This window comes from Pelodiscus sinensis, chromosome 8, assembly GCF_049634645.1.
Source record: "Pelodiscus sinensis isolate JC-2024 chromosome 8, ASM4963464v1, whole genome shotgun sequence".
NCBI classification, from domain to species: Eukaryota; Metazoa; Chordata; order Testudines; family Trionychidae; genus Pelodiscus; species Pelodiscus sinensis.
The window spans coordinates 5,584,134-5,606,280 of NC_134718.1; the positions used below are offsets into that span (position 1 = coordinate 5,584,134).

At 58.0% G+C, this 22,147-nt stretch overlaps 1 protein-coding gene across 9 annotated transcripts in view; it reads right to left on the bottom strand.

The window, feature by feature from the left end:
• The window catches only part of ARHGAP22 (Rho GTPase activating protein 22), a 157,570-nt gene that overhangs the window by 47,932 nt on the left and 87,491 nt on the right, over positions 1-22,147 (bottom strand). The window contains exon 1 of one of the 9 annotated variants that reach the window (XM_075934649.1): positions 2,868-3,132. The exons of 7 other annotated variants lie outside the window; for them this stretch is intronic. In XM_075934649.1, coding sequence (XP_075790764.1) covers positions 2,868-2,919 — 52 coding nt within the window. In that variant the 5' untranslated portion in view covers positions 2,920-3,132. Of the gene's footprint in view, positions 1-2,867; positions 3,133-22,147 lie in introns of those variants that run through there. One more of the 9 variants, XM_075934647.1, reaches the window with a different exon arrangement.

Genomic DNA, 22,147 nt, shown 5'->3' on the forward strand with positions numbered 1-22,147 from the left:
GATTCTCAACCTCCAGTCCTGGACGAGCCCCCAACACACGAACACCCCCCTGCACGCACCCGGGGAAGGGACCCATCGGGCCGTACCACCCCAGAGAGGGAAAGCGAGGTCAGTTGAGTGGGCGAGACACGGGCCTAGGAGCTAGGACTCCCCCGTGTCCTTCGAGAGGAGCGCTCAACGCCTCCAATCCCTCGCCCATCCAGTGGGACCCTGGGCGCGTCGGGCATCGGCCCGGCCGTTTGGCATCCCTGGAACTTCTGAGGCTTTGGCTGCCTGCTCCTCCAACCAGCAGCAGCAGCAGACCCGTCCCTTGAGCGAGCGCTTCGTCAGCCCCATGTGCGGAACACGAGCATGCCCCCCACACGGACGCGTCCCCTCCTTCTGTGGGAGCGATGGCTGGGCTGGCGGGCAGGGGCGGCCCGTCCATATAGACGAACTAGGCGGTTGCCGAGGGCACCAAGCTAAATGGGGCGCCAAATGGTGGCGCAATATCACTGAGGGGTTTGGAGGTGGGGGCGCTGATTGCAGGGTTCACCTAGGGCGCCAGTTGCTGGCAGCGGGAATCACGTGGCCCTGGACGACGCGTGATTCGTTTTCCGAAGGGAAGGGGAGAAGCAGCAGCCTCTTCGGCGCAGACGCAGCGTGTTCCCTTTGGGATCAACGGGCAGGAGACAAACCAAGGAAGAGTTTCAGGGCCCAACCCTGAGATTCCATCCCCCCAACCAACTCCAGAGGGTATTTCAGGGGCCCAGCACCCCGCGGGAAGCAGCTCATGTTACAGCGCTGTGTGCGCACCCGGGGCTGGCAGCGTACATAGGACCAGCAGGATCCTGCCCCCGAGAGCCGGCAAACACGGCACAATTCATCCGACTGCTCAGGCCACAGGCGGCAGAGCTGTGGCCGAAGCCGACGCGCCGGAAGGCGGAGAAAGAAATGGGTTTGGCCGGCAAATTGCCAAGAGGAAACCATTGAGGCTCCAGGACTGGACAGTGGGGTACAAGAGTCCTGCGTTGCTGGCAATGCCGGCCGGGGAATCCCAGAAAGTGTGCTCACAGCCAGCCCCCGGCACGCAGGGGACCAGGAACAGAACGGTGACACTCGGCCCCCCGGCCTGGCGACGCCAGGTTCACAGCCCCCCAGGGCCAGGCGATGGCCAGAACCTGAGTCTGCCCCCTTGCCTCTTGGGAAGACCCTGGCTCGGTGTCTCTCCAGTGGGCAGCCGAACCCCGGGCATTGCTGAGGGCACGGGCTACTGCAATCTCTCTTCCAGCTGCAGCCGCTGCCCCCGGCACAGGGCGGAGAGCGGGGGTGTCGCGGGGACCCTCCACGCCCACGCTGGGGAAGCAGGACTCGGGGAACGTGACCTGGAGCAAGGGGTGTTCCCCCGGGTTTCTCCAGGCCCACCCATTACAATTGACACCGAATGAGCCTGGAGGAATTCGCTCTCTCTCCTGCCTTGCGCTCACTGCCCTGGGAGTGACACCAGAGCCACTCCACTTCAGCTAGGCTGGCTCCAGGGCGCGCGGAGACACTGCCCCTTCCACCTGCAATTCCAACAGCTGGATCACCAGCCCCAGCAGCACCCTGGCTGCCTCCGACCCCCTGCACCTCACCCTGGCAGGCAGACAAGTCAAGGTGGAACCCCTTGCGGTAACTCAGGCTAGAAACCTGCACGTGTGGACGGGAGGCGGAGGGCAGCCACGCTGGAGCTCCAGGCAGTAACGCGGAGGGAAAGCCCTAACGCGCGCTCTGCACGGCAGCGCCAAAGGTTCCTGAATCCCAACAAAACTGGATCCCCAAAGACTTTGAAGTCCAGGTCAGGGCCGGCCAATGGCGGTAGGTTTGCTTGGTTCAGACTTGTTCATTCTCATCCCTTGACTCTATTAGAGCCGACTGCCTGGGCCCGTTAAATACCGGCCGGCCAGGAAAGGCAGGTCGAAGACAGGATCGTTTTCATGTTCAAACCCCTTTGTCCGACTTCTAAGCCACCTTTTAAAATCCACGATTCCGCCGCTTGAATTTCGCCGGAGAGCCCATATCCCGGGTGGAGGGTCAGAGCAGGGGGATGCGTGTGGTACAGCTGTTTCGCTAGGCAGCTCAGACAGGTCTTTGGGAACGGGTGGTCCAGTCTCTCCCGTGAGAAATCCCTGTTCTCTTGATGGCAGGACTCGCGTTCGGACGGACGGCGAGGTAACGAGCGTGACGAGACAGAGACAAGTAGCGAACCAAGGGACAGAGCAGAACACGTTTGGGGGGTGTGATCTGTCATGCGGCTGTTAATTTTGACACCGCCAGAAGCAAGCGCCTCTCATAACTGACTATGCATCTACCTGAACAACAATTACATGGCTGAGGAAGACACAGACCGCCACCAAAAGCCTGCACACACTCGTACACCAATGTCTCCCAAATAGAAGATGCTTGGAGGAAATTCAATGTTTCCATTTTGTGTTGCAAGTTATCACCTCCACCCAGGCACATCCTTCTGGTGAACACCAACGAAAATGCTAGATGGTTAGCCCTGTCCAGAGGCAGAGCTGACTCACACAAAAAGGTGACCAAACCACAACAACACAACACCTAGGTGTTTTTGTTCTGAAAGAGGACATCACTCCGTGTGCTGGGGAAAGCATGCAGCGTTTCTAGGGTTAACCAGTCTTCTGCTTAGTCGGCTTTCCTGCATGTAGAAAGCGGACTATCCATGCATACGGTATCTGGGATCAAAAATGGACAGAGCAGAATCAAGCCCCTTTGCTAACCGAACGGCTGCACGCACAGCTCCGTTCCCACGGCATGTCGATAAAATCTTCCCCCGGGCTGAAAGCAAAACACACCCCACGAAACACCCCACACAGATTGTGACTTACCCTTGCGGAGACACTTGCTTTTCTTAAGGTACTTGGCAGTGAAAAACGGCATCGTGGCAATTGCAAGCAGGCAAGCGGACCTTTTATCGCCAGGTGCGAAGAGCGAAATGACTGGTCCAAAGAGAGAAAGCCTGTGATTATGGATTATGCTGGAGCCTTAAAATGTGCGCTGCTGAGCGCGGGGGATTCGGTGCGGGGGAAAGTGTGTCAAGTTGCACGGGGGGGGGGGCTGCCGAGACCGTGCTGCTCATTAGCACGGCTGCTCGAGTTATTTAAAGTGCGCTCGGGGGAAATGAGGACAATTTCCATGACAATATGTACAGTATCATCTAAGGAGGAAGCGTTTTTTCAGGCGGAACTTCTGCATTACTCCGCTGCCACAGCAACCAGCCGAAGGTGGGGAAGGGAAGAAAGAGAAGGGGGGGGACCCGCCAAGTCTAGGAAGGGGAAAACCGGAGCCCGTTGACCAAACATGCTGCCGCAAACCTTCGTGCTGGGTGATCCTTTGTTTGTGCGTATGCAGAGGGTAGCACTGACACGGGCAGAGAGCCGGCCAATCTGGGTTTGATTCCTGGCTCTGCCACGGATTTGCTCTGTGATCTGCAACAAGTCAACTCGCTTCTCCCTGCCTCAGTTTCCCCCTTCTTTAAATGGGCAGTACGAACACCGCCCTGGCCTGCGGGAAGGCCGTGCTGCTTAGCGCAAAGGCGTGGACTGTAACAGATGCAGCGAGAGTGGATTTTTCACCTTGGGCAGCCTCATCGCCACGCTGGGGAATATCGAAGCCAGTCATCTGGAGGTGAAAGGGTGGGTAACCAGCGACCAGCCTCCACAATCATTGCTGGCCACACTCAGCTCCCTGCCGAGCCAGGAAAGGCAGGTGTTCTGAATGAAACCTTCCCCCGGGTGTAACAACGCCCACAGAAGAACCTGTCTCAGGGTTGGCAGCCAAAGGTTTTCAATGCACCTGCTCTTAGCACTGCAATATTATACAGTGAGAGCACCATAAATCCGAGCTTCCAGGCCCCAGGAAGAGCCAGATGACGAGAGGAGCTCTGTCCTTTGTTTGGAAAATCCTCCTGCTGTTTAGCAGCGTCTGTAAAACACACACGCTGCCGGGGGCGGTGCGCGCACTCTCCCATCTACTGGCACTGAGACGAAGGGTGTTAACTATCGAGTCATTTACTAGTCGATGGAATTTCCGTGGATACTCGACTAGTCGTTAGGCACGTCCGCATTCCTCCTTTGAAATGTACAAGAGGCCCCGCGGGTCTTGTGTGTTTCAAAGCGGAAGCGCCCGCATGGAACCCGGGGTCAGCGGAGCACTCAGAGTCCCCCCCCCCCCGCCTCTGGGCTCCATGCTGCGCTGCCACTTTGAAATGCCACGCGGAGAGTCCAGCTGACCCTGCACTCTGACCGGTGTTTCTGCAGAACTGGGGATCCGCTGGGGAAGCGCCAGCTGAGCCTGGGCTCTGTGCACTTTGAAGTGCCGTGCTGGAGCCTGGGATCTGCGGGGGAGTCCCCGGATGAATCCGGGTTCTGCGGAAATGCTGCAGGGCGCCCGGGGTCAGCTGGGGAGTCCCCCCAAAAGTTCCCGAGGGGTCAAACACAATGCTTCAATTGACCCCAAATCATTTTTTGATTGACTTTAAATTAAAACCAAACGAACATTGACCGCGAGAGCCGGCACTCCCTCTGCAGCCACTCGATTTCTTTTTAAATTTTTTTCTCCCCCCATCTCTCCCGGGGACAGGGGGTTTGCCCTGCACTGGCCCTTTAAGGGCAACACCCCAACCCTAAGTGAGGGCTGAGAGCAAAGCCCCAGCTGAGGCCGTTCTGGCTAATGAGGGCCCAGCTGGGGGGTATATGAAGAAGGGCTCCTGGAGGGAGAAGGGAGGCTCATTCTGGACAGACAGCAGGAGGGACCTGGCTGTCAGGGAAGCAGGAGGCTTCCTGGAGACAGAGCGGGGCTGGGGAAGGCAGGCAGAGCTGGGCAGCTCTGGCCAAGCGAGCTCCCAGGCTGCAAGGCCTGAAGCTACTGGGACTGCTAGGGGCAGCCATGGGAGGCAGGGGCAGCAGGTCCTCACCCCTTTGCCCGTGATGAGTGGCCATTCCAGACTGCAGTTTGCCCCTGAGGCTAGGTGGAGACTGGCAATGGGTCACCGAGGCAAGGTGGGGACGGGGGACTGGGTGTTCCCTGGGAGAACAGGGTGCCCTGTGGAAGGGAGGACTCTGGAGGCAGGCAGGATAAACACCCACCGGGCGAGGGGCTCAGCCACTGGCGTGGGCATTGCCGAAGGCCAGCTGGAGGCGCTAGGGTGCTGCGTCTGCCGCGTGACACCCCCCCCCCCCGCTTGTTGCCTCTGTCTGATAGCGGCAGCAAGCGGGGGGGGGTCGACTCGTCCTTAACATCCTTAACTGAGCCCACTTCCAGAGAGAGTGAGGAGTCAGCCCTACAGCAGGAGCCAGCTGGCTTGTAGCTTATGCAGTAACAGCTCAAGCGTTCAGCTCCTGAGGTCCCAGGTTCAATTCCCCCTGTAGTGTTACACTTCCACGCCTGGGAGGGGCCCAGACAGCGTTGAACGGGAATCTGTGGGGTTCACTCGACTAGAACAGCAGCCAAGCCCTCAGGTTTCCCAAGCTGAAAACATCCCATTTTTTAACACTCACCTCTAACTGCATCTGCTACACTCCAGGTCAGGCCGTGGGCACTGGGGCCTGTCTCTCCCCAGGCTAGGAAGGACGGACACCATGTCCAGAGCCTGACAGGGCACCAACTTTATTCCTTCTACTTAACGATCAGCACCGCACATCAAACATCTCTTCCCCCAAACCAGAGCCTCCGTGCTCTCACCTTTTTCACACCCCGGAGTGACGCAGCCGGGCCTTATCTACACCACATGGAAGATCAAGGCTGCCGCAATCGATCTTCCAGAGTTTGATTTAGTGGGTCTAGTAAAGACCCGCTAAATCAAACTCAGAGGGCGCCCCCTTCGGCGCTGATACTCCTGTTCCTCACGAGGAGTAAGGGAAGCCGATGGGAGCGTTTGCTCCTGTCGACCTCCTGCTATGTGCATGGCGCGGAACCACAATTTAAGATACATCGACTCCAGCTATGTAATTAACATGGCTGGAGCTGTGTATCTCAATTCGACCCTCTGCTGTAGTGTAACCAGGTCTTTTGGATATAGACCCAGCCTATGTGATTTATCCCAGGTCACAACGGGAGTCTGTGTGGAATAAACTCAGGAACTGAATTCTGGTCTCCTGCATCTCCAGTTAGCGCTCTAACCACTGTGTCTGTCTTCCTTCCTCCTCCCCGCCAATACCTTTTCTCTCGCTCCTCCGGATCCACAGGCCTGTCAGGCCACACCGAGGAGCTGTTCCTTTGCTCCTTTAGAGGTAATGAAGATTTCTTCCCTGGGAAGTGAGAGTTAAATCCAAACCTCCCTTGAGGCAGGCGCACTCCAGGGAAGATGTCGTGTTTCACAGATGGCTGCACACACTGGGGGATTTGCAATACCCCCCCCCCCCCCGCTGCCAATGTTTACCTCTGAATCAGACTATTTTAAAGCACTAATTAGATCATTTCTCTGCAAACTTCACCCCCGATTCCCACCCTTCTCCTCCTCCCTGATGTCACAGCACAGCACAGGGTGGGAGATTCAGCGAATAACACCATCGCTTACTTCCCCTTTCTCCTTCGGCTTGTCAGCCCGCCACTGCCCGCCGCTCTCCTACGCAGCTGGGCCGCCACTGGGGCTTTTGCTGGAGGAAGCAATCTCCGTTTCGCTTCTGGCAAAAAAGCATCAGCTGAAACCACAGCGGCCAGAAGGGAGTTACTTACCCTGCACTTTCATCGGGGCCAGAATTAGACCTAATTCAGCTCGAGGGATCTGCCTTTCCAAGGATCTGCCCCCGCCCGCCACACACACTTGCCAGCCTCAGGGCCAACCCCATCGGATGCTGAATCCGGCAGGCAGAGACTGAATTTCCCTGAATCTCCTCCCTCCCCCGCCCCCCCATTACGGCTACTCACGAACCCGAGCGTTCCAGGGAGAACCTGGCTTCTCTTTGAAAAACGAGACCCGCCAGCCACCAAATATATTGACACGAGGACAATAATATACACGCACAGCTCCCCCAGAGGGCTGTAAGGCCCCCAGTGCACTGGGGCGTGGGCGTTACACCTCACGGGTATTCCAGCCGGCTGATGTGCCAGCAACCATAAGGACATGAGAACAGCCAGACTGGGTCAGACCAAAGATCCATCTAGCCCAGTGTCCTGTCTACCATTCCTACTCAGTCTGGCTAATAAATACTGATAGACCTAACCTCCGTGAATGTATCTTGTTCTTTTTTGAACCCTGTTAAAATCCTGGTCTTCACAACATCCTCTGGCAAGGAGTTCCCCAGGTTAACCGTGCACTGCATGAAGAAGTACTTCCTTTTGTTTGTTTTAAACCTGCTCCCTATTCATTTCATTTGCTGACCCCTAGTTCTTATGTTCTAGGAACAAGTAAAAGACTTTTCCTTATTCGCTTTCTCCACACCTGTCATGATTGTATTGACCTCTCTCATCTCCCCCCTTAGCCTCCTCTCTTCTAAACTGAAAAGCCCCAGTCTCTCCTCATATGGGACCCGTTCCAATCCCCTTTTCTGAACCTTTTCCAATGCCAAGATACAGTTTTTGAGCTGAGGCGGCCACATCTGCACGCAGCCCTCAGGTTGTGGGTGCACCATGGATTTATACAGAAGCAATGAACACGCTGCCTTGTTTGCTGCCGTGGCTGGAGCTCTGTTCTGCTGACGCCTGCAGGGTTTTGGGACAGAGCTGAACTCTGGAGAGCTTACCCCATGCCCCCTTGCGATCAGCCCTTCACTTACCAGCGGCCAGGGTGTTTTTAGAAAGAGCTCCGTGAAGAGTCCCTTGGGATCTGGATATCCCCATGCCACCGAACGGGATCACCTGGCACCATCACGGCAGCGGCCACAAGGCACCGTGAGCAATGAACCAGCCCCTCAGCTCTGCTGAGGGGGTGAAGCACCGTTACCCCCCCATTTTGCAGACGGGTGGCTTGAGGCAAGCAGAGGTTCCCTGGGGAGTTACCAGCTGAGCTAGGAACACGGCGGGGATCCACAAGATGTTGCTGCCCGAGAGGAAGGGAGACAGGGCTGACAGAGGGGCGCAGACTTGAGAATTGTCCCCAGCCAGCCAGGCCGCTCAGGTGCACCCCCACCTGGAACTGTCCCTCAAACACAGTGGCGGAGTGGGGCAGGGCTTCCCGTTGTCATCTCCTGCGGCACAGAGCGAGTGCGGGAGCATCTGACCTGGAGTGTCACCCAGGTGCCCCCTGCGGCGCTGTCCGGGTGGCACTGAGGACTGGGAGAGGGAGGCGTGGCTCCCTAGAGCCCCGCCCCCTGAGGCTCCGCCCCTTCCCCTATTGCCCTGGGACATCCCTCACCAGCCCTGCTCTGGTGTGTCGGTCAGCAGCCGTCCCCTGGCTGCACCCGTTATTGAATGGAATAAATGTATTGGCGGGGGGAGGGGCCTCATTTGCAATCGATTCCCATAGCTAATTACTCGGCGGTTTCAGACAAGCTGCCGGGTGCTGTGTTGTCGCAGCCGGGCTGGTTTCAGGATATTAGCGACCCGCGGAAAAGCTCCGTGGAGCTCGTCTCTTTCACCAACGGAATCGGTCCGATAAAAGATATTCCCCTGCCCATCCCAGCAATTAGCATTTTCTAATGGCTCTTCGAGGTGTCTTTACAACCCGCGCCTTAATCGGTGTGTGGCGCACATCACATTCGCAGCGGGATGGCTTTCCTGGGGAATTATGCATCCATTGTTCTGACAGAACAAAGGACGCCCCGACGCCGTTAAAAATGACAGTGATTCCAGTATGTTTCTGAAGCTTCAGGGGGGAGCCGCGTTAGTCTGTACAGAAAAAAAGAACCAATGGTCTGGTAGCACCTTAGAGACTAACAAAACCTGCAGATGGGATCACGAGCGTCCGTGGGCACCGCCCACTTCTCAGATGACCGGAGTTATGAGTTTAGGATGTGCAGACCCAAAATAAATAGGGGGGGGAGGGGAAGGCGAGGAGACAGGGAGCAGAGGGTATAGAAAATTCAGGAATGTGGCGGGAATCAGTCAGCATCTAAACATTGGGGCGTTAAAACAAAGCAGATAAGAATCCAAGTCAGTTGCCAGTACCCTTCCTGACGTAGGTTTACACAGAGGCTGCGTCTACACTGGCATGATTTTGTGCAAATACTTTGAACAGAAAAGCTTTTGCGTTAAAAGTATTTGTGCAAGAGAGCGTCTCCACTGGCATGTGCTTTTGCGCACAAGCATCCGTGCCAGTGCAGACGCTCTCTTGCGCAAGAAAGCTCCGACGGCCATTTTAGCCAGCGGGCGTTCTTGCGCAAGAAATTAACGTTGCCTGTCTACACTGGCCTCTTGCGCAAGAATACAGCCGAGCTGGGATTTAAACGCAAACCTATTGAGTGCCAGTGCCGTGCTCTATCCACTAGGCCATACTTCTCCCCCCTGCCCCCGGGCTGGACACTCTTTCACACGTGCACTTGGCTGATGCAGCGGCCTCAGGACGAGAGGGAGCCCTGGTCCAGCCCCAGGGGATTTTAACAGCCGCGCCGTCGCAGCAGGCTCAGGGCAGGACCAGACCCCATGACGGGAAGAGCTCCGGCTGCCGCAGCTGCTCCAGGATTACACCCAGGCAATGCCTAGCACAGCCGAGGGAGACCGATGGGCGTGGGCAGGGCTAGCCGGAGAGGCCGCGCCCGGAGCTGGCTCCAGGGTGCTTGGCTTCGGCGTGAGCCCCGAGCATCACAGCTCCATCGACCTGCCACCCGGCGGCCGGAGAGGAGCTGAGGGTTTACGCCGGGAGAGCCTCACCGGGGCTGGACCGGACGAAGCGTTAACCCAAGCTATGGGAAAGCCAGCGCCCGTCTGCGTCCGGGGGCCCTGCTGATTTGCACCCCCTGCGGACCTGGCCCGAGGCGCTGGAGCCTGCCGGCACAAGGGGTCTCCAGTTGAGACACCGGAGAGCGTCCCGCCAACGCCTTTCCACGGTCGGGGCTGGGCGGGCACCGGGGGACGTGAAACGCTGCGTCTCCCTTGCGCCTCCACACACGGCGACGGGCCACGCGCCCCGAGACAGGCACCTACTGTCGGGGGGGGGGGGGGCTGCCTCCCGCGCGCCTCCTCGCGGGCTGGGGAGCCTGAGAACCGTGTCCTCCTCACGGCCGCCTTCTCGGCTTCCACACACAGACCGTGCCTGCCCCCGCCCCCGCCCGTCCCCGGGGCCCGGCTCCTTCCCACCAGCCCCACTCCAAATCCCAAACCCCAGGCCGTCCCTACCCTGCGGGCCCTTCCCTGCCATCCCTCGCCTCTGGAGAGCAGCCCCCAGGCCAGGCCTTTCTGCCAGGACCTGCTCACCCCCTCCAGTTCCCCCTCCACCCAGCCCTGTGTTCACCCTATACCCAGCCCCCCTCTTCACACTCCACCCAGCCCCCCCCTTCACCCAACCCTGTGTTCACCCTCCACCCAGCCCCCCTTCACCCAACCCTGTGTTCACCCTCCACCCAGCCCCCCCTTCACCCTCCACCCAGCCCCCTGTTCCCCCTACACCCAGCCCCCCTCTTCACCCTCCACCCAGCCCCCTGTTCCCCCTACACCCAGCTCCCCTCTTCACCCTCCACCCAGCCCTGTGTTCACCCTCCACCCAGCCCCCCCTCCACCCAGCCCCCTGTTCACCCTACACCAAGGCCCCCCCTCCACCCAGCCCCCTGTTCACCCTACACCCAGCCCCCCTCCACCCAGCCCCGTTTCCCCTCCACCCAGCCCCCCTCTTCACCCTACACCCAGCCCCCTGTTCCTCCTCCACCCAGCCCTGTGTTCACCCTCCACCCAGCCCCCTGTTCCCCCTCCACCCAGCCCCCCTCCACCCAGCCCTGTGTTCACCCTCCACCCAGCCCCCCCTTCACCCAGCCCCCTGTTCACCCTACACCAAGGCCCCCCCTTCACCCAGCCCCCCCTGTTCACCCTACACCAAGGCCCCCCCATGCCTCTCCCTGCTTGGCCCACCATGCCCAGGCCCTACCTGGCTGGAGCCTCAGTTCCAGCTTCCAACCCCCCTGGTCTGAGGGCCTGGCCTGCGGGAGCCTGGCCTGCTTCCTGCAGCCCCTCCAGGGCCGCTGCCCACAGCTGGGGCTCCTTCTGCAATCAGAGCCAGGCCTGGGGGCGGGCCGGGCGCAGGTGGGGGAAACGAGGCAGGGGGAGGCGACAGCCAACTGGGACCTTGCTCCAGCTTTTCTGGAGGGGCTGAGCAAAGCCCCTTGGGGCCGGGTTCCTGGCAGCCTCTCCCCTCCTCTCCTGAGCTTTTCCCTTCCCTTCTCTCCCCCCCCAGCCTGGCCAGACCCCACACAGCTCTGCCTCTCTGCCCGCCCGCCCGCTGTGCCAGGCAGAGGTGAAGAGCCGGGCGGGCGGGCAGGAGACGGGGGCGCATGGAGCCACCAGACCGCCAGCTTTTGCAGCAGGCATTTTATCTCGGGGACATGGGCACCAGCTGGCTGGGGGCAGGACCCTTGGGCCACACAGCCACTGAAGTCCTCGGCAGCTGGGAGGCCTCCTCGCTGTCCTTGGGCACTGGCTTTCCCATTTCCAGCTCTCACTAACCCGGGGGAGGTTGCATGCTGCCTCCTTCCACCAGAAGGGTTCGGAGCCGCGTTACACCGAGGAGCCACGCAACAGGCAAGCTGTTCCGTGTAGAGGCAAAGCCGCTTTCCCCGTGAGCGTGCACGACCTCACCCCCTAGCAGGACGGGCCCGGCTGAGCCGCCGGGTTTCGCACCGATGGAACTAACGGTCTGAAAACGAATCCAGTTCGAATGGTTCACGAGGCTGCCGGTCCAGTGAGATTGGAGCATTTTTCCTGCCACGGCTTGATCTGGCATCGAATGAACAACACTGGGTTTTTATAACGAGCCAGTTACACGGCCGGTGTGTAGACAAGGCCCAAGCAAGGCTGAATTCGCCTCATCGAGAAATTATTTCTTCCCTGGGCTCCCCCAGGACGTAGGCTGTGCAGGCTCATACTGCAGGCAACCTGCTACTGGTTCATCCATTCGGAAGGACGTGTATCCCTGGCGGAGAACCCGTCAGCCGAGCGCTTTACAGGACAACCCCAGGAGGGGGTGACGATGGACTGTGAGACCCAGCGGGGCCGGCCCGTCTCCACCGCCTTATGGGTCACAAGAAACTGAGGCAGGCGAGCGAGAGGAGCGCCAGTCCCCTCGCTCGGCCTCCGATACGGCCTGGGGTCTCCGTATCTGCTCTATGACACCCTGCTCGGCTGCGCCCCCTTGTGGCCAGAAAAGCAACTTGTGTCCTTCCTAAGACAATGAGCCGGCCCGGGGCGGGGAAGCTTTTTTGGGTTGGGGGCCGCTGACCTACAGGGAAATCAGTCGGCGGCCACACACAAGCAACCCCCCCACCCCACGTACAATCAAAATCTCATGGAGGTGGCTCTTGACTGAGGAGAAAAATGCTCCCCCCATTCCCCTCACACACCAGGACCCTGGCTAGTGGATTTCGTGAGCTCCCGCCTCATGATGGGGAGGGGCTGGAGCATCAGCGTGGGCTCCCCAATGCTGGGTGGGGGGAGCCCTGAGCCTCGGGGGCCAGATCCAGGCAAGCCAGGGGCTGCATCTGGCCCCCGGCCTTAGTTTCCCCACCCAAATGACCCTTTCTTTTCCACAGATAAAGGTCTCCCGAGGTGAGCAGACACACCCAGCTGCTTTGACGTCTGTGTCCCCAGGAGGAGGTGCTCTTGCTCCCGGACCTGCTTCCAGCTCCTCGGCGGGACTGACCCCATGGGACGGGAATCCAAAGGGGCAGCGGCTTCGGCGGTGTGTGGCGTGGCGGGGACACACGAGATGAAGGGACGTCCCGCACTCTCGGCAGGGGCCAGAGCACGGCGCCGCCCTGAGCCTAGAGGCTGCAAGGACCTGGCGCCAACTTCCAGAAACCGCCCGGAGCCAGTGCAGGTAGGAGCCTGCCTTAGCTCTGGGCCCCCGCGGCGCTGCTGACTGGACCTTTAACCGCCCGGGCGGTAGTGCCAGCCGGAGCCGCCAGGGTCCCTTTCCAACCAGGCCTTCTGGTCTGTCTGGCAACCCGAGAGCTCCTGGCCCGTTACATGGCCTTTCTAGATGCTAGTGGAATATTAATTAGAATAATAGCTTGCCCATCGCTAGCATTTCACTTTAAATACAAAATGCTGTCGCATGAAGTGAAATCTATAAAACCATTTCAGTGGAGTTTTTCCTTCCCCTTGTAAATCTTCCTCAACACTCGGAGCTATTCATTCACACAAACTTACAGCTACCGTCTTTTGGGGATCCCTATTGAATGCGTTGTATGGAGAGTCTCCCCTCCCCCCCTTATTCGTGCAGTAGGATCAGAGAGGAAGGCTGTAATCCTTCAACGCTAAACACTTGTAAAACCTGGCAGTAGCTGCTATAAACATCAGCATGTGTCTGTTGGCCGCAAAGCAAAGATCTGCCATGACCTCATGAAGGAAGGCGGGATCCGAGATTAGCACTATGCCTCCTTCTCTCCCCGCTCGCCATAAGACTTAGTGGGACCTCTCTCGTTACCGCTGTGAGGGCAGGTAAATCGCTGAGTAGTCCAGATACGGCCTGGTAAATTGCACTGCCTCTGCAGCTGAACGTAACAACCTCACATTCCAGTGGATTAAGCGGAAGGTTTACAACACAACAGGTTTTGCCAAGATCCAGCAAAGAACAGGTGTTTAACCCATGCACAGGTCATATTACTACCCTACACCCTTCTAACACTAGACAGTGACTGTGTACAGCTGATGGAGAAATCACTAACGGGGAGGTTGGGGGGGGAGAGTGTTTGTCATGCGCCCAGCTCCTGGATCTGCTCTTTCAATTGTCCTTAAAGACATTATCCAGAGTGACCGTCCCTTCTGGGAGAGTCCATCTATCTCAGCTCTATTGAATCACAACCCCCAAGAGTCCTGCTACACCGTTCCCCTCCACAGACTGGATGCATAGCGTGAAGGGAATTAAAAACTGGCCTAAAGTGATTGTTCGAGAACAGCTTTCCGCTGCTGTTTAAAACATTCACAACATTCCACGGAGAAAGGACACCAGCGTTCCTGGGGATACAATTGCTTCCGGTGGTTCATTTTTAATCAGAACATTTCCCACTCCCACCATGTGAATAAGAACAGCCATACCGGGCCAGACCAAGGTCCATCTAGCCCAGTATCCTGTGTCTTGGACTTCACAACATCCTCTGGCAAGGAGTTCCACAGGTTGCATGAAGAAGTAGAATCACAGAATCCTAGGGTTGGAAGAGACCTCATCGAGTCCAACCCCCTGCTCGAAGCAGGACCAATCCCAACTAAATCATCAGGGCTTTGTCATGATTTTATAGACCTCAATCATATCCGTTAGTTGTCTCTTTTCTAAGTGGAAAAGTCCCAGTTTTATGAATCTCTCTGCCCACCTTCTGAACCTACAGGGCACAAGAAGAGAGTTACCGGGATAAAGGGTTTTATTCCCCATTTTATCTTCTTTCTTCCCCATGGGTCTTTGGCCCTTCTCCAACCGCACAGAACAAAACTGCACTAGCACCGGGCCAACATCACCTGTGAGGATGAGGCCCCTGGGCTCCAAGTCAGCACTGCAGTGCCGTGGTGAATAGGACAGATTCCTGGTTTCTACTCTAGCTTTGCCGCTTTGCCATGTCCCATGTGCCTGGACCGGAGAGGTGAAGTGCCCCTCGCTCCTAGTGGCTGCAGCCGGAGCGACAGGGTGCTCCGGGCCGCTGAAAGTCAGATGCGTAACTGCTCCATGCCTCAGTTTCTCCATCTGTAAAGTGGGAATGGTTGAGATTTGCAGGCCATCTAAAGCCGGCGGGAAGTGGGATGCAGATGGGCACCAGAGCAGATTTCTCTCCCATCACTGCATTTTTCGGAGTCTACGAAACCCTGCGCCATAGCCGAGGAGTTACAGCTCTGGGACGCCGCGCTATTGATCTGGCTGCATGTGCGCTGCAGTTCACTCGTGAGCGGTCCCGTAATGATGCCGGTTGTGCGGAGTGTTCCCACAGGTCCTGCTGGGAACTGAACCTGGACGTCAGGTCTTCCTCGGTCCCCCATTCCCAGGGAGTTTCTGCACTCGGCTATGGTGGTACCTGGATTTATACGGCGTGTGTCCTATCTGAGGAGGATTGCCCTGTCTTAAAGCCACAGGCTCTCCCGTGGACAGCGGCCTGCAGGCAGGCTCATCTCTGCCAGGCACCGGGTGCAGACCGGAGGTTCTTAAAGGTGCACAGAATGATTTCATTTCCAAAAGGGAGCTCCGGCTCTGGCTCCGGCTCCGGCTCCAGCATGGACCTGGGAGACAGGGACGCCTGCCCCGACTCCCTGCACAACGAGGAGCGGGTAACGCCGCCGCAGAGAGGGAGACGTTCTCACGGAGCTACGTGGCCACGCAAGGGAGTGGACAGTCCCCCGCAGGTGCCCGGGTGGCCACCCTGCAGTCCAGTCGTTTTGGGGCAAGCAGGCTCCACGACCCGTCCCCCCCCCGCACGCCAGCTGGCGGGATGGAGACAAGGAAGGGGGTGCTGGCTGCGAGCACAGCTGAGCGGGGGCCGAAGGGGACGTGGGCAGCGCTGCAGTACATGATTCAGTTGGAGCTAGCAAGGTCTGGGAGTCCTGGGGGAGGATGCTGCAGCTGGCACGGCTGCTAGACTGGCACCGCTGGGCACTACCCTGCCACAGAGTTTAGCCGGAGCCTGGGGCCGGGAGACGCAAGTCGCGGAGGAAAGAGCTTTGAGACGCTCCGAGGAAAGGACACTTAACGGTGCCCGAAGGCTCCTCTTAAAGGTGACCGAGAAGGGACAGCCGTGAGCAAAGAGGCAGGGTCTGACCCTCGCCCTCCCCCGTGACTGCGGCCTGGGAGGAGAAACAGGGGGACTCTCCGGGACATGAAGAGGTGGGAGCTGGGTGGGGAGAGGATGCAGCCGCTAAGGCCAGGAGTATACGTGGCTTGGCTGCACGCAGCAGAGAGGTACGGAACCGGGGTGGTGCAGCGTGGGCATCTCAGAGGCAGCCATACATCGACCGGCCAGAGCAGCCCGGGGCAGCCTCACCAGCCAGTTAAGCTCCTTTGTAAAGGGGACACTTCACATTCCAACCCCCGTGTCCCACCTCTCTCCCCGGGCACAGCAAAGCCCCTTCCCCTCTCTGGAAGGCGGGTGCGTTCCAGAGATTGTCGGAGATCCCAAGTGACAAAAAACAAGCCATAAAACACAAAGGGCACAAACCGCTCCCCTGGGAACCCCAGTGAAGTCAATGCCATTAATCTGGCCCAGACACGTCTAGGGCTCAGACTAAGCCAGCTGGGAACTCCCTCCCGTATCCCACCGCTGCCACCAGTTTCTGCATTCCATGCATTCCGGTAGTCACTCTCATTCCTTCCTGCACAATGAGCAGACTGCTGCATGTTTAGCTTCCCAAGGGAAACCAGGGAAGCCCTATGACTTGAATCGCTGGAGGCCAGGCTGGACAAAGCACCAGAGAGGAGGCTGCTGGGAACAAGGTCACATTCCTGTGAGCTGCGGACACAAAGGGGCAGTAGAGTTTGCTCCCCCTGTGCTGCCCATCCCCTTACGCCTTGGGGACGCTGATCAGCTAGTCACGGGCCCACAGTCGCTGGACAAGGGGTGCCCAGAGCAGGGGGCCCCAGAGGCACAAGGAGACCTCCCCCCATATAGGAGGTTTAGACAAGAGGGAGGCCCAAGCGTCCAAACTCCAGCACAGAACGGGACAGCGGGGTTGTGGGGTACAGAGGAGGATGGGATGCCGGGGGCCGGGCAGAACGTTGGACGCTCTCTTTCCTATCGAGCGTTCCCAGGTTTCGGTACCTGCCTCTGGCCGGTGCTGGCCGCTTGCAGAGACAGGACACCGTACTGGGACGGGACTGGCCTGTCCCCGTGGCTTCGTGCGAGCATCGGCGGAATCACAGCAAGGACAGGTGAGCCCTTCTCCCCCGAACAGACACACCGTGTCCTGGGCGGATGGCGTCCAGACCCTCCCCCCCAGGAGGGATGTGAAATGTCGGTTAATTGAATAGTCGATGAACCTCGTGAATTCTTATTGGTTACTCGACTATTCTATCGTCCGCTGGGGCAGGGCCGCAGCCAATGCGCTCCAGCCCCACTCCCGACGGGCCCCCCGCCACTCCGCGCTGCTGCCTTTGTGGGGTGCCAGGCGGGAGCTGGTCCACGAAGGGAGCCACTTTCCCAACCAGTCCCCCCCTGCGGACCAGCTGCCTCTTGCTGCCTCTGATACTGAGGCAGCAGCGCAGGGTGGCAGCAGCCCCTGTCCAGGAGGGGGTCTGAGCTCCTGCACCCAGTACGAGCTGGAACAGAACCGGGCTGCCTGCCCGCCCGCCCAGCTCCTAACACACAGAGCCACAGCAGGCAGGTCCCGATCCCAGCACAAGCTGGGACTGAGCCGGCCAGCTGGCCACTGCTAAAAAATGTACTGGCAGGGGACGGGGGGGGGAGGGGGGAGGGGGGAGAGGGAGCAAGAATCATAGAACCCTAGAGCTGGAAGAGACCTCAGGAGTCATCACGTCCAGCCCCCTGCCCAAGGCAGGACCGATCCCAACTAGATCAACCCAGCCAGGGCTTTGTCAAGCCGAGACTTAAACACCTCTAGGGATGGAGATTCCACCCCTCCCTAGGGAACCCATCTCAGTGCTTCCCCACCCGCCTAGTGAAATAGTTTTTCCTAATATCCAGCCTGGACCTCCCCCACTGCAACTTGAGCCCATTGCTCCTCATTCTGCATCCGTCACCAGGGCCGGATTAAGGCGGGGGGGCTAGCCGGGCAGCTGCCCAGGACACCAACTTATGGTGGTAAGGGGCGCCGTGCCCCTGGGGGCAGGGCTGTGTATACCCCACACAGCTGGGCGCACGGTGCCCCTTACCACTTCAGACACCCGGGGTGCAGCACCCCTTACCTTGTCAATCAGGCGCTACGCGCCCAGCGGCAGGGCTGCGCGTGCACCACACGCCCGTTGGCCAGGGCGCAAGTATGGCTCAGTCCGGCACTGTCCATCACTACTGGGAACAGCCTCTCTCCATCCTCTCTGGAAGTTCAGGCAGGTCAAGGCTGCTCTCAAATCCCCCCTCACTCTTCTCTTCTGCAGACTGAACAAACCCAACTCCCTCAGCCTCTCCCCGTAGGTCATGTGCTCCAGCCCCCTCAGCATTTTGGTCGCCCTCCGCTGGACCCTCTCCAATGCGTCCACATCCTTTCTGTAGTGGGGGGCCCAGAACTGGACACAATACTCCAGGTGTGGCCTCATCAGTGCGGAATAAAGGGGAATAATCACGTCTCTGGATCTGCGGGCAATGCCCCTCCTAATGCCCCCTAATATGCCATTCGCCGCCTTGGCTACAAGGGCCCCTGTTGACTCATCCACCGGAATGTGTGTAGTCTGTAGCATTAAGTGATAAGCTTTTGCTTCCCCGTTAATCGACTAGGCTGCTCCATCCCTATCCCACAGGTCTGTGCGCTTAGCAGTACCAATCCCCCAGGCTGCAGAAGTGTAGCATTGCCGTCACTTCCAGGGACAGGAGCAGCCACAATTTCTCTACTACAGTATCCTGCACTTTGTTCTACTGTCCCAGATGCACACGTAATTTTTTCTCTGTCCCTCTACTTACGCTGCTTTCCTGGGCCTGTTGATCCAAGTACATTGCTACTGGCCTAGGGCCAGACTCTTGAAGCTACTGGCTACACGCCACTCCTGTTTGCGTCCTCGGAATTTCGTCCTTAGACAGTGGATGTGTCTGGGTTTGGCTCCCAGCTCTCTACGATCTGGTTTGCAGTCCCTGCCTCCACACCCAGGAACTGGACAGATTAGGGGGCGTTTTCTTCCCAGGAGCAGAAATGTTTTGTTACGCTGGCATCTCGGGAGAACTAAACCCACCGCTTGAGCTAACCCCTAAGCACCTTAAATGCTACAAAGCGTCTCAGGCAAGCCCCCGCTCCGCTCCTAACCTTACCCACTGCATAGCAACCCGATCTTCCTTACGTTCTTACGGACCTTCTGAGCTGCTTTTTGGCATCCGTTTCTCACTGTAGAATCACAGCGAATTGCACACGTGTGCAGCAATGTCTTCCGGAGGGCCCGATCCGACTCAGGGGATCCTGGATTTAAATGGGGCCCAGGCCGTCTGAGCTAATTAACACCCCTTTGTAAAATGCAGCACCAGGGGAATTTTTCAACAGGTCACCCAGTACCCCAGGAAAATGAGATGAGCGACTTTAAAATCCCTCCACTTGCCTTCGGCTTCTCGGCTCCCCCGCCCCCTCATTCCAGTGCCGGCGCAGACACTCAAACCGCAGGCGGAAGAAGATTTGCAAGGCCAGGAGAAGGATTTCAATTGCCGAGTTCCTAAAGCCCCGAGTGGTCTTGCTCAGGTTCCAGAAACTGCCCCAGGAACACGCCTCGAACTGCTTGCCCAGAAGGCGGACCAATTCAGAAAGTTAGGAACGGCCCAAGAGAGGGGAAAACAAGGAGCAGCCGTCCTAGGGCACCTTACCGGATGTTCCAGGGCATGAACTCACGGGAGTAAAACCCACTTCGTCAGAGGCATGGGAGTGGGAATTACAGAGGCACCCTTTCCCCCACTCTGAGTGTTGCCATCCCTGTGGGTGTGTGATTGGATTCAAAGAGGCATCTTATTAAAGGGGATTCCTGGCTGCACGGGGCTATGGAGGGGTTCACATTGCCCGTGGCTTAGCTTTTGAGAGCCCTTCCTTCCATTCCAGTGTCAAGCCCTTATCGGACGGAGTGTGTCCATTTGAAATGTAAACTCCAGACAGCATGACCCTGACTGTCCCCAAAACACAGAGGAAGGGATCTCGGGAGGTTGCCTCTGCAGGGCAAAGTGACACAGGAATGGTGCTGCCAAGACTGTACACTGGGTGTATCTGTACTGGGTGCATCTGTGCGCCAGCGACCAATTCATGGTAGGCAGAGATGCGTCACCCCTGAAACGTAAGTATTAAAGGTGGAGATGGGGAGGATTAAAGCTGAACAATATTTACAGAGTTTTTGGGCTGCTAACAAGGACTACGACGTGTACCCTCGCAGCTACATGGGCACTAGGAACAGCATGTCTAGTGCAAGAGGATTCTAGAGACCTGGGCTGTGCATTTTGCCTCAGTTTACTCATCTGTAAAATGGGGACCATGATACTGACCTCTTTTGCCAGGGATGAAGTAGCCTGTTCCGACTGATCCGCGGAGCCCCGCAAGTCCGCGGACGTGGGTGCAGATGTCTGCAGCTCATGGCTGCAGATACGCCTGTGGATGCAGGTGCACATTTTGCATCTAGAAGCCGGCAAATTTGCAGATTTCTGCTTTGGATCCATCTCCGTGGATCATTTTTGCAGAGCTCTACCGATCAGCGGAGCCAGGGGATCCTTCAACCGCTCCGGTGGGTGGCGCTGTACTCCTAGGAGTTTCTTGGCCCAGCAGGTTTTAGCACACCTGGGGGGAAGCCAACTCACCGGCCTGGGTTCATGACCTGGGCCATCCCACCCTAGCTCATCACTCAGAGACAGGAAGATCTACGATTTGGTCTCCCTCCAGATCACAATCCACTCGTCTGCCCGCCCGGAGGGCTCAGAGACAGACTGGGTTCTTCTTACCAAGGCGGAAGCTGGCAGGATCTGTGCAACAGCCCAGCGTGTGCCAACACCACCGCCTTGGCAGGCAGGCCGTGCTCTCCCTCCTGGGTCCACCACCCGGATGGCCAGAGCTCCCCAGCACCTGGCGCCAGTTCAAGCAGCCAAAAGCCCACAGCCATGCCCTGAGCCCAGCCGCCAACAGCACAGACCCCGCCGGCAGCCCTGCAGCGGCGACAGAACCATGGAGAACCCACACCGAAGCCAAAGCTTCCCTGTGTCAGTTGCACAACCGCCCCCCACACAACAAGCCTTCGGAGATGCCGCTCCGGAGGAGACCTTGGCGGTGCTCCCAGATCCCAGGCCCCAGTTCTGCAGCCGGCCCCCATCTCGGATACAGATGGAAAATACCCAGTCTTCCTCGCTGCACACGGATCAGGTGGACACAGTCCAAAGCGGACACTGGCCTCCTGTTGTGTAAAAGTGCATTTGCTCCTAGCCAATACAGGGGGTGATGTGTGGCTGGGAGTTTTCCTCTCCATAGAGCCTGAAAGCGAGGGTTGTGATAGGGGCGGGGGGACATTTATCTCGCACTAAAAGTGGCAGCCTGTATACTTTGAAAATCAATACAACGGGGCAGGCATTTTACCAGCTCAGCTGGAAAGGCGGCCCTGGAGGTAGGAGGCATTCGTAGCGCATGTGTTCTGGCCTCGCCGCCTGGCCAGGTGGCTCCCTAGATAAAGAGCAGCCTGACAAAGGCTGGACTTTCATCTCAATTGGGATAAAATCGCGACGTTGCCAAGCTTTGCAGGCTTCGTTCACGGTATAGCTCTCTCACGCTGATGCTTCGGAAGTGCACTGAGTGAAAGGCTCGCTCCTCAGAAAGGGTTTTCCCTGGGGCGGGCGGTGATGTTCGGGAGGGGGCGGATTAGTGTATTAATCTCCTCTTTGGAGACACAGCGCCAGGTTCTGAGTTTACACCAGCGTCAACTGCGGTAACGTAGCTAACGTCAGTGGAGTGACTCTGGATTTATACCAGCCGACTTGGGAACAAAGAAATTGGTTGCTGGGTTCAAGCCTCACTCAGTCCAAGAATGAAATTAGGAGAACTTCAGGGCTACAGGTCAGGGTTGCTTCGATCTGGGGGGCTGGCTTGGATCCACCTCTAAAGAGCACTGTGACGCTTCTCAGTGCTAAAACTTGTATCACGGGGTGGGATTTCTTCACACCCCTGAACGACTAAACTTTTAGTGCTGAAAGTGGCCGTGTGGACACAGCCCAGACGGGAAAATCTGCTTTGGAATCGTGGTAACCAGATGGCCATTGTCTCCGAGTTAATTTAGACAAGGCACATTTACGCTCACCTTGATTTGACCTTGCCACTTCTCAGGTCCCATCCGAGAGGGCCGGGGGAGGCAAATTACATCTCCCCTGGTTTTGATTAACTCCATTTCAACATCCCCCCCCTTTCACATGTCACAGCAGATATCAGCTCATTATGTATTTGACGG